At 49.5% G+C, this 11,161-nt stretch overlaps 1 protein-coding gene across 17 annotated transcripts in view; it reads left to right on the top strand.

Moving 5' to 3' along the window:
- The first annotated feature begins 2,739 nt into the window (after window positions 1-2,739).
- Window positions 2,740-11,161, top strand: part of ZNF618 (zinc finger protein 618) — a 178,627-nt gene continuing 170,205 nt past the window's right edge. For 8 of the 17 annotated variants that reach the window (XM_068657140.1, XM_068657153.1, XM_068657152.1 and 5 more), the window contains exon 1: window positions 2,740-3,856. In XM_068657140.1, coding sequence (XP_068513241.1) covers window positions 2,804-3,856 — 1,053 coding nt within the window. In that variant the 5' untranslated portion in view covers window positions 2,740-2,803. The remainder of the gene's footprint in view (window positions 3,857-11,161) is intronic. The other 9 variants (XM_068657143.1, XM_068657146.1, XM_068657142.1 and 6 more) reach the window with 2 other exon arrangements.

Raw genomic sequence — 11,161 nt, 5'->3', positions numbered from 1 at the left:
TGCTTTGGTGCATGCCCCGGCGCAGGGCTTCAGACACAGAGTTCAAACTTTGGAGCGGGCACAGAAACAAATGGATCCCCTGCCACCCATCAGCATCACCTTCAGCATCTCATGACAGATGCTGTGAGGACTGTGATGCTCTTACAGAATAGTCACTGTGCTGCCTGCCTTGAAAATACGCTGGGGTGATACATGCAAATACAGTACAACAACAGATTATCAAGCTTGCAGAGCCAGCCCTCTTACATATGCATGTTCTGACAGTCTTTAATCATATTAACACACCAGTTTATTGCAGGCAGGACCCTCTCTCCTCCAACACATAGGAGGATCCAGGATGTCATTGCCAGCCTGGAATAGCTGTGGAGCTTCCTCGAGAATGGGAATTGGGAATTGCTGCTGCCCCATTTCACAGATGGGAAAACAGAAGTCAAAACATCCAGGCTGGGAATGCTGAGCTGGTGTGAGCCCCTGCTGTGCCCTCTGCCTGTGGCCACCTGGAACTGGAATAATGAGAAAAGACATCAACCTTTATCAGAAGGTCATTTTTGAGTGGACCTTTCAGTAGCTGTCACCCAGCGCAGCTTGGAAGACACTTAAAAAGTGAGGATGCAGGTTTTCAGGTTCTGGTCACCAATCTTGAGAAGATTTTGAGAGAAAAAGCAGAAACCTGGCATCACGTAGTATAGATGAGCCCACTGAATGTTACCGGTGCAGCAGGCTGGCATGGCCAAAATGCCTTTCCCTAACACGCAGCAGAAAAGGGCACCTCATCACAGGGACATCAGCCAGACTGACAGCACAAGTATCTCATCCTACCAGCATTAAAATATCCTTGGAAAATCGTCTGACTTAATCAGTAGAAATTTCCTAACTCAGAACTGTAGAAATTCTGTATTAGACCTTACGCTGATAAATGAGAACAGGCCATTCTTCAGGTGGAAGTGATCACAATTTGGTTATGTTCATTATGCACAAACAGGATGAGAGCCAAGCTCAGCACTATAAACACGTACTGATTTTGGAGTTTCACACAGGCAAAACCAACCAGCACCCAGGACAAGGACTTCAAGCACAGAGATCTGCCCAAGAACTGGCAACTCTCCTGTGGAGCCCAACCCCATCAGCCACATTCGGTGGACAGCCAGAGCAGACAGCAGGGGCAGAGGAAAAGGTAGAGATGAGAAAGAAGGCCTGGCTGGTGTTCCTGGCAGTTTCCTGATTGCTACTCAATTTCTGCATTTGTTCTGTATCCACAGTCAGAAGAAATGGGAGAGGATTTGGGGAGGAGGGCTGAGGAAGCTCTAACACTGCCCTTCAAGAGGGAAGAGAGACCTCAAAAGAAGGCAAGGGATGATTTATCTACATGGCTCACAGAAATGAGCCATTCCAAATGCACCAAATGGGAGCAAAGCTGGGTTAGGTTTGACAGGAGTCATGGATTTGTCTTTAGGTGATGATGGCTGGCCTCATCATTGTGAGTTGTGATGGATTTTCTGTACCTGAAAGTGTTTAAATCAGCACTGGATGTTCAAGGACACAGTTTAAAGGGACATAGTGTAAAACTGGGGAGTTGTAAAGTGTTTCACGGTGCCGTGCTCGAGACAGACCACGGATCTGTCACAGCCATCGAGGCACCGTGTGCTTCTGCCCTCCTCTCTGAAGGTGCTGCTGGGGCTCTGTAGGCACATTGGTGGAGCTGGGCACAGCTGGGACATGTTGCTTGGTTGAGTGGGTGCAGAAGAGGCTCCAACCCATGCGGAAGCACGCAGTGACTGCGGTAAATGTTAGACATCACATTACCCAGAGGTGTGAAGATTTTTGCTCTCTACCATCTTTGAGCAGGTTTCCTAAAGTCTCTAGAAGGCATCTCAGCACGGAGGCTTACCACTGAGGAACTGCTCCAAAGGATGCAGCAGCAGGGGCTGCGACCAGGCTGTGAAGCAGACTGAACCCCGTGTCCTTCCTTCTTTGGGAGTTTTCTCCAAAAATCTACATTTTGCACCTGAGAGTGGAAAGTCTTGAAGGTTGAGGAACTGCCCTTGGGCAATCCAGCATCCTAAGCACAGCTGTTTTTTGTTTCGTTTTGTTTCCCCCCCCCAATCTTCCTCAAAGTTATTACATGCATTGAACATCCTATTTGGCTTCACGCTTGACCTTGGGGGACTCCTTGCTCCTCTCTACACTGCGCAGGAGGTGACAGAGCCTCACAAGTGCACTTTGCCTCCTGCCTTCCCACATCCCTTCTAAGCTCATTGGAAAAACATCTTCCCTTGCCCAACTTCACCAATTCCCCTGCCCCTTTGTTTTTATTTAGCTCTGTAATTACATTATCTGATTGTACAGCATTTTGGAATGAAATCTGCATGAAAGATATTAAAAAAAATAAATTTCTATTTCGCAATGTCTTTGAAGCTATCTTTAGTCCGGGCAACCAGAATAAAACCAGTGCTTGACTCTTCACAAATTTTCTGCTTCGTGGAGCTCTTGGGAAAGAGGGCTTCATGGGCCGGGGCAGGGAAATCCATGAGTTCGGATTATTTTATTAATACTATTAATAACTATTTTTTGGCAGTGCTTCACAAGGGAGAAAAACACCAGGTATGCACAAGATGTAATTATGTTTATAGTTAATGCTGAATGTTTTCCATGGGAGAAAAAGCGCCATGTTTTTTTTTTTTTTTTTCCTTTTTTTTTTTTTTTTTTTTCCCGAGGAAAACAGCAAATTTTGCCGGGCAGCACCAAACGTCGCGAGGACGTGCCGGGGAAGCGCTCTTCTTTCTCAGAGGGCGACGGTGGCGGGATGAGTTTCACACGAGGATGGGGACTTGACGATTATTGTGAGAGACTCCTCAAACAGGGGGTGCCACCACGCTCCCGAGCGCGGGGGCTCCGCGCACAGCGGGCGCTGCCCACCCCGGCCGCGCTGCGGGGGACGCCGCCCGGGCGAGCGGGCGGCGGGGAGCGGGACCCGCCGCCAGCCCCCTCCCCGCCGCAGGCCCCGCTGCCGGCCCGGCTCTCGCCCCGCGCCGCCCGGGACCCCTCGGCTCTCGCCCCGCCGCGGGCCGCCGGCTCTCCGCCGCCCCCCGGAGCAGCAGCGGCGGCGGTGGCGGCGGCGGCGGCGGCCGCGGGGCGCTTCGACGCCGCCGCCGCTCGCCCCGCGGCCCCTCGCCGGCCGCCCCCGGGCCCCGCCGCGCCCCGCAGCCCGGGCCCCGCCGCCCATCGCGGTGGGGCGGCGCGGCGCGGGGCTCGGCGCGGCCGGGGGCGCTTCGCCGGCCCCACGGCGCGGAGCGGCCCCGCGCCCGCCGGGCGGCGGCGGCGGCGGTGGTGCCCGTCGCGGGGCCGGGCCGAGCCGTGCCGGGGCCGCGCGGGGGCGGAGGGCAGCGCGGGGCCGGCCGGCGGCGCGGCGCGGCTCCCGCGCTGGGCCAGACTCAGCCCCTTTCTCCCGCCGCCGCTGGCTGCGAGCGCGCTGCGGCTGGAGCTGCCCCCAGAGCGGCTTCGTGATGGCGGCGGCGGCGGCGGCGGCGCGGGCTCGGCAGCGGGAGGCGCCCGCCCAGCCCTGCGCGCCGCGCCGCTAGCGGCAGCGCCCGTGCCCGCGGCGGCCGCCCCGGCCCATGCCCCCGGGGGGAAGGGGGGCTGCAGCAGCCCGGCGAGCCGCCCACCCGCGCAGCGGGGGCATCGCCCCCACTCGCCGCTCCTGGGAGGGCGGAAAGCAGGCGGCGGCGGCGCCGGCATTGTGCGCGGCGGATCGCAGGCCCCGGCGGCGCGGGGCTCGCCTGCCTCCCGCCCCAGCCCCATGAACCAGCCGGACGGCTCCGCTCCGGCGGCGGCGGCGGCGGCGGCGGCGGGAGCGCAGGTACGCGGCGGCCGGGCGGCGTGTCCCCGGGGGGAGGCGGAGGGAGCGGGGAGGGAGGGCGGCAGCCGCAGCCGCCCCGTCGCGGAGCCCCGCCGGCGGCGCTTTGGCGCAGTGCGCGGGGGGCGCCGCCGGGGCAGCCGGACCCGCGCCGCCGAGGCCCTCCCGGCACGGCCCGGCCCGCGCCCCTCGGACCGGGGCGGAAAACAAAGCGGCGCCCAGCAGCCATGTCGGCGGGGACGAGCCGCCGGCCGCCTCGCCTCGCCTCCGCGGCCCGGCCCCGGCCCCGCGCCCGCTCCCCGGCCCGGCCCGGCTCGGCTCGGCTCGGCCCGGCCCGGCGCCCCCGGCCCCGCGCTCCGGTCCCGTCTTTCTCCCTGCTGGAGCTTTTCCCCCCCCCCCCTTTCCCCGCTCCCCTTCTCGATTTTTTTTCTTCTTTCTAATTTTCCTCCCAAACGGTAGTTTTTTTTTTTTTTTTTTTTTTTTTTTTCCATTAAAACGACGCCACCTAGAGGAGACTATTTTCGTAAATAAAAAAAAAAAAAAAAAAAAAGAAATTAAAATTGAAAAAAAAAAAAAAAGAGGAAATATTCAGCTATTTCTTATTTTTAAGAAAGTTGGCGCCGGGCGGGGCGGTGCGGGGCCAGCGGCCGGGGGGGACCCCGGCACCGCCCCGCCCGGCGAAATTTTATTTTTGTCCCTTTGGAAGCAAAGCCGTGCTCGTATGTAAATGAAAATTAAGCTGGAATTTGAATGAATTCAGGTTTTTCTCTCCCCCTAACCTCCCACACCCCCCCCCCCCCCCCCCGGTTCTCCTGAAGGAAAATAAAGGCTGGAAGCAGCAGAGTGCTGGGGAATCCAACTCGTTCAAGTTGGAGGTGGGCACCTCTGGATTAACTGCAATAAAATGATTAGTTTGGGAAAGTGGGAGAATTGCTGTTACGGAGCAATTAAGAATTGTACTTCATTGTAATTTTGAACTTGCCTACCACAGTGTGCCAGAACGGGCTTTTGCTGCAGTGCTTAAAGTTATTTGTTTCAAATAAGGAGTTTTGCAGGAAAATTAGACCATAGAAAATTTGCTGTGGACACACCCAAATTTTTTTTTTTTTGTGATTTTGGATTTCATGCAAAACTGCTCTTAAACAATAAGATTCTAAACACGGTCCAGGAAAACACGAGGACAAGCAAAATTAAGAGTCGAATGTCAGTTTTATTTTTGAATTTCTTGGCATTTCTGATGGTTTCTTCTGGCATAATTAAAACATAGTTTCCAGCATTTAATTTCCTACTTCATTTGTAAAGAAAAAATTTCCATAGTAGGTTTTTTTTTCCTTCTTTTCTTTTTTTTTTTTTTTTAAGCACATGCAGACTGTAACTACTCCAGATACTGTGTATCTTATAAATCTAGTATTTGCACAGGTTTATTATAAGGTCCGCCATGATATTATGAATGTGCATAATTAACAATATTGTGAAAAATTAATTGAAGATTTAGTGATTTTGATTTTTTTTTTTTAAACAGTAAATCTGAAGTGGCTTTTCAGGGCTGTGCCATGATATTTTTCACAATTTCAAAATCCTTTTTCTCCTTGACTCTTACTGCAAAGCCTTCCTGGAGTTTGAGATGAATTTTTTTTTTTTAATTTGTTGTCATGTTCAGATTATTTTGCTGTTACGGGGAGCCTGCAAGTTTAGGACTGTGCACAGACTGGTTTGTTATTGTAGGGTTGCCCTTGAATACTGGGGTCTTGGTATTGATCTTTTAAAAATAAATAACAAAAGAGCTCTGAAACATGCATTGTTTCAATAAAAAGCAATATAGGAGAGATGCATGGCCTTTCCACCCAAAAGTGGGGGAGGGAGAGGAAGGGAAAGATTAGGTCAACATTGAATTTTACCAACCTTGACACAGTCTCCTCTCTAAAATGGGGACAAAATAGCAAGATGGCTGGCTCCACAGCTGCAGCAGTTCTTTTTTTTTTTTTTTTTTTTTTTTTTTTTTTTTTTTGAAAAAGGCATTTTTAAATTTTAAACTCAGAAGAGTTCATGGAGCTGCTGGGCACCCACCCTCAAATGTTGAATTGCAACTGGTTAAAAAAATTAAAATTCAATCTGGAATGAATTTTTAAATCTGAATTTCAAACCCATGAAAAGTTTCTTCTGTTTTATTTCATTGTAACTTGATCTTTGTTTGAAATTAGGCAGCACTGGCTGAAAAATTAAAGGTTCTGAGGCTGTTTTTCACCCTGCTCCCCTTATTTTATTTCACATTTTGTGTTTCTTGGGGGGGGGGCAGGGGGACAATAAAAAAATTTGCAAAACAGGATAATTCTTTTGGGTGGAGGAGAAAATATTCTGAAATGTCAGCTTCATATTTTTATTTTTATTTTTGTGCTTATTCCCCCCCCCGACAAGGACCCACCCTCTTCCTGGATCTTTTTTAGCAAATAATGAAACAAGTACCACGGTTACAGACCTGCAGTAGTGCAGATAGAGTGGGGTGGCACATATGGGCAAAAATTACACACAATGCTCTAAATTGGATTAAACAATCCCGGAGAATATTTTATTCATGGTTTCAGCCAGGAAGCTGTAACGTGCTGGCTTTTCCATATTCTTATATGCCAAGAATTCCCTTCCTTGAGCTGCACCCCAGAACTTTCACTGACTCTATGATTATACCAAAAGAAACTGTTTAGCTGTATTTTTTTTTTTAAGGATTCATACATTTTTTTTCCAAACAGAGAGCTTTTGATGCTGCTTTTTCTCTCCCTCTGTGCTCCCCCCACCATCACCCTTAGATCTGGGGAGAAACCCCGTGGCTGCATTGTAGGATCAGGGGGGTTATGCATTGATGGGTGCTGCATTTAATTATAAATAATGGCATATATTTGGTTTGGGGTCACAAATACCGTGTTTTAGTTTTATCTTTAAAGTTTATCATGGTCTCCTAAAATATCATTATTGAAATTAGTTTATATCTGCCGTAACCTGTTTTAGTCTGTTGTGAGAATAAGTGAATTGTCTTGAGGTGGTTATTTGGGATGTGCTGTGTGTTGCACGTCTCCTCTGCAGAGATTTGAAATGCAAGGCAATAGTACTCGGTTGCAACTTGTGGGGATGCTGTCATACAGTAGGTGTGCGTACCGCAACCTTTACAATCTTTAACTCTGCGTATATCAGTTTCTTTTAAACAACGGCTTCCATTATATATTCCACTGGTGATGAAAAGCTGCGGTTTAGGTTATAATGGGTTTCTGAATCTAACCTTTCTGTGTGCTGGTGTCCTTCCAGGAGAAGCCTCCTCTTGCTTGAAAAATTTTTCATAATTTTTCATTGCAGTCTGCTTTCAGAGGATTTTTTTTTTCTGGAAAGTTGATCAATATTTATCATTTTAAAAATTGCTGTTGGGCAGCCAGGGAGGGGGAGGGGAGGAAGCAGCGATACCAACGCCGCACTGGTGGCAGGACTGAAACGTGCTTTTGAAAAAGGAAAATTTTGCAAAAAGTACCCAGTCCTCAGCGAGGGATGAAAATAGACACAACATTATTAAAGTAGTAGATAATATTTACACAAGGTCAATATAAAATATTATGATCCTATTCGCATAACTCCAGAATAATTTAAATATATATCACTGCCGTAATGGCACGCGTAGCACAGGTCTGGGTGCAGTCACGTGGCTCTGGTGATGCACGGCCAAGTTTGCAATTATGCAAGTGCGGCAGTGAAATTAGGCTTCCAAAAATCAGAATTTTTAGAAATTTGTATTTTATGTTGGAAACATGACGTAAGGCTTGTGCTGGGAAGGAGTTGGGGTTTGTGCCCTGAGGCCGTTCCATGGGCAGCTCGGGTGTCCTTCAGGTTTGGGAGCAGGCACGGTGTCCATCCACGCAGGGCAGTGGGACAACCCAGCCCAGGTAACGTCCATCGCCCTGCCTGCGTGTGCGAAGCACGATGTGTGTACAGAGGGGCTGCTGGATCGCAACTGCACCTGCTGCTGCTGCCCAGGGCACTGCAGGTTACTCTAATTCACCTTCTGATCCCCATCAACAATTATTTGTATGCTAATTGTGCTGGGAGCTTTCAGGAACAGCCTAACGTGCACAGCGTTGGTCCTGCAGTGTGCAGGAACGTGCCTTTTGTGTCGTGCTGGCAGGATGAGGCCCTGGTTGTAAGTGGTGGGAAAAGCGGTGGCAAGAGAGCACCTGGGCATGGGGACTGCAAGTGGCTGGAGGTTGTGGTTGCTCTTTGGTGACGGACACAAGTAAATGCTGTGGGGAGATACTTATTCCTTGTAATTTATCAGTTTCTGAGCTGTTAAAACTACAGCATTATGTATATTTGGAATTGGGCACTTATGGATTCAGTTTGGCCATACTGCATTTTCTAGGGAAGAAGTTTAATTTTAAAGGTCTTTTATGGATTAATTGCTAGTCATCTGCCTCCTTTTTGCTTTTGTTTGGTTCCTTGAATGTCTCTTGATTATTCTGTACTATGTGATGCCAATTTAGTGGTTAACTAGTATGCAAACTACATCTGGACGTGTTGACTTTGCATTAACAATCATTGATTTGTCTGGAGCAAGGGAATAGAAATGAATGATGCTGTTTACCATGGATAGTATATGAAAAATAACCGTTTGCGATGTATCTTTCATCAGTGGCATGCAGCTCTGGTGCAACTTATCACGGCGGCTCTGCCTCATCAGCAGTCACGTGAGAGCTGAATTTTTAAGCCCTAGCACTTGGAGTGGGAAAGAAACCCAGGAAAGCAACTGCACGTGGTGTACGGTGAAGGTGGTGACCGCATACCCGGTGTGGGAGAGGCTTGGCATGTGGCTCCTGGTCTCCTTGGTTAGCTCTTGGTGGAAGGGGGGTACAGTTGTGGCAGAAAGGGAGGAGAAATAATTTATATATATACACACACACATATATATGGAGCTTTTCAGTTGAACATTATAATCACCAGTGATAAGTGGTGTGTTGAGTTGGTGGGCTGCTTCTGTGACAGCTGAGGGCCTGCAATGCCTGTGGCAGGAGGAGCACGGTTGGCTCCCATCCCTGCCTTGTCTTGCAGATCCCAAGATGTGCCTGCAGTGCGTGTTCAGGTGAGTTGCGGGACAGGGACATGGGCTCCATGCTTTGGTCTTCTTCAGAAGAAGGAAGGGCTGAAGGACTTTCCCAAGGAGTGAGTCCCTTCCCAAGACGCATGATGCTGGAGACATCAGACTGTTTATGAAGGTAGGGTTCCTTCCCTTGGTTCATGTTGGATATTTACACCTTGAATCTGTCTTCCTCCTCCAGTCCTGGGCCCTGTCTGCCATGCTGTCCGTAGGACTCTGGTCGTGTGTGAAGTTGATTGTGAGCATTGATCTTCCTTTTGGGCTTGGGTCAGCAGCTTTGGTTCTTTGTTTTCAGAAATTGCTGAAATTGTGTTTGCCAGTTGGGTACCGTAATGATGGATATAGGTAGTCTCCTGTGATGTGGGTATCCTGCACTGACAATATTGAGCGTGTAAATGAATGTGGAGGTGTTGGGCAAGCTGCGTGATGGCTTTGTTATTTGGGTTTTCCTTGTTAGAATATTTGTTGCTCCCAAAGTGAGTGGTGTCAAACATGGCAGAAGAAGGAGGTTAATAAGAGAAATGTGTCCTTAGTACTCCTTGAAAGTGTGGCTGAAAAGAAGTTTCTTATTCAGAGGTGTATACAGCACTGAGGGTATGAGTGATGTAGAAGCAACTTGATATCAGCAGATTAGGCTCTGCACCTGTACTTAAACCACTTCTTTTGTGTCAATATAGAAGAGGTTTTATGCTCTACATTTTTTTTTTGACAACTGATAACTCAGGTGTGTAACCCATCTGAATGCTCGTGCTGGCATGCTGGAATCCTTTTTTCCAGCTGGGACATCTCAGTGAGAGGAGTTTGCTTGATGGGAACCCAGGTCCTCCCTGGGGAAGTCAAAGCAGCTGAACCCCTGAGCTTGTGCCTCTACAGGTGCAGAATGATCCAGATGATCCTGGATGAGGTCAGGGCAGAGCTGCAGGCTGGTGATCCCACCAGGCAGAGACCAGACTTGTGGTGATGTGCTGCATCTGGAGAACCTGGAGCCTGTGTGGCTGGTTTGCAGTAAAACTGCAGTGCTGTGGGGCAGCCGTGGCTGTCCCAGTGCTGAGGGCCTGGGGTGAAGGGCACAATGCTTGTCACTGGTGGGACCAGTGTCAAAACACCAATTCTGCTAGGGCAGCTCTTCTCAGGAGTCTTTCTCCTCTGTCATTATTTCTCTAACCTATATTGCCAAGACACTCCTTAACGTGTGCTTTAGAAAGGCTTAGCTGGTGCACTGTACCTGCAAAGATTTAATTACATAGGCAAGGCCTTCCTTGCTTGTAATTTACAGTACTGCTGTTTGTTTCGCATCTATATTTGGCTGTCATAATGTGAAAAATAATGCTGGAAGTAGAAAAGCAGTGACAAGATTTTGTGTATCCTGATGCCGGCTAACAAAGGGAAGATGCCAACATTGGTGTGTGGAGGAGGGTCTTGGGATTATTGAAGCCTCTGAGGAGCTATCGTGTGTGGAGGGAATCAATACAAGTGTTTATGGTTATGTGTACGGTTATAGTGTCCAAGAGACTTGGTGTAGCGATGGAGGATGGTGAGGCTTGGGTACTGGCCAGGGCTCGGGCTGCAGACACAAGGGGCTCAGTGAACATCAGTATGCTTTGTGCTTTTAAACACTGGGGATGGTATTGCGTGAGGTTCAGCATCTCAGCAAGTGACAGAAGTAAAACCAGGGGTGCTCACCAGGCCTTCCTTCAGCTGCCAGCTGAGCAAGTGCTCCGTGGGCCAGATGCGGTCACGGTCCTGTGCTGGTGCCATGTGGCACCGCCGTGTCCTCACGGCCTTCCTTCATAATGCTTGTTGCAGTTTCATTTTGCTAGGTATATTCTGGCAACAAAAATTTTTTCAAAAGTTAATTTTTTACTCTGTGTGGGTGTAGGTGTCCTTTCCTGTCTGAAAATAACAACAGAAGTAAGTTTTCAGCAGAACTTGGGTTTGCTTGCGTTGAAGGCCCATCATTTAGGTTCTGCTTACAGTATGCGGAGAACAATTTTAATAGAAGTATTTAATTGCTTTAGGCCCATTTATGGAAGTATTAAACCTCGGTGTTCAGAACTCTGTGGCCAAAGCCAGCAGCTCTGTGGAGAGGAGAGCCCGGCAGGCTGGTGTGGGGGGAGCAGAGCAGGGTGGTGGAAGTGGGGGCACTGGGGCCTTGGGGTGTGTGCCTCTAACCAGGGCTTGGA

The sequence above is a fragment of the Anas acuta genome, chromosome 20 (assembly GCF_963932015.1).
Source record: "Anas acuta chromosome 20, bAnaAcu1.1, whole genome shotgun sequence".
Lineage (NCBI taxonomy): Eukaryota > Metazoa > Chordata > Aves > Anseriformes > Anatidae > Anas > Anas acuta.
Note: the sequence above shows the minus strand (reverse complement) of the source record. Positions and strands in the feature narration are given on the sequence as shown.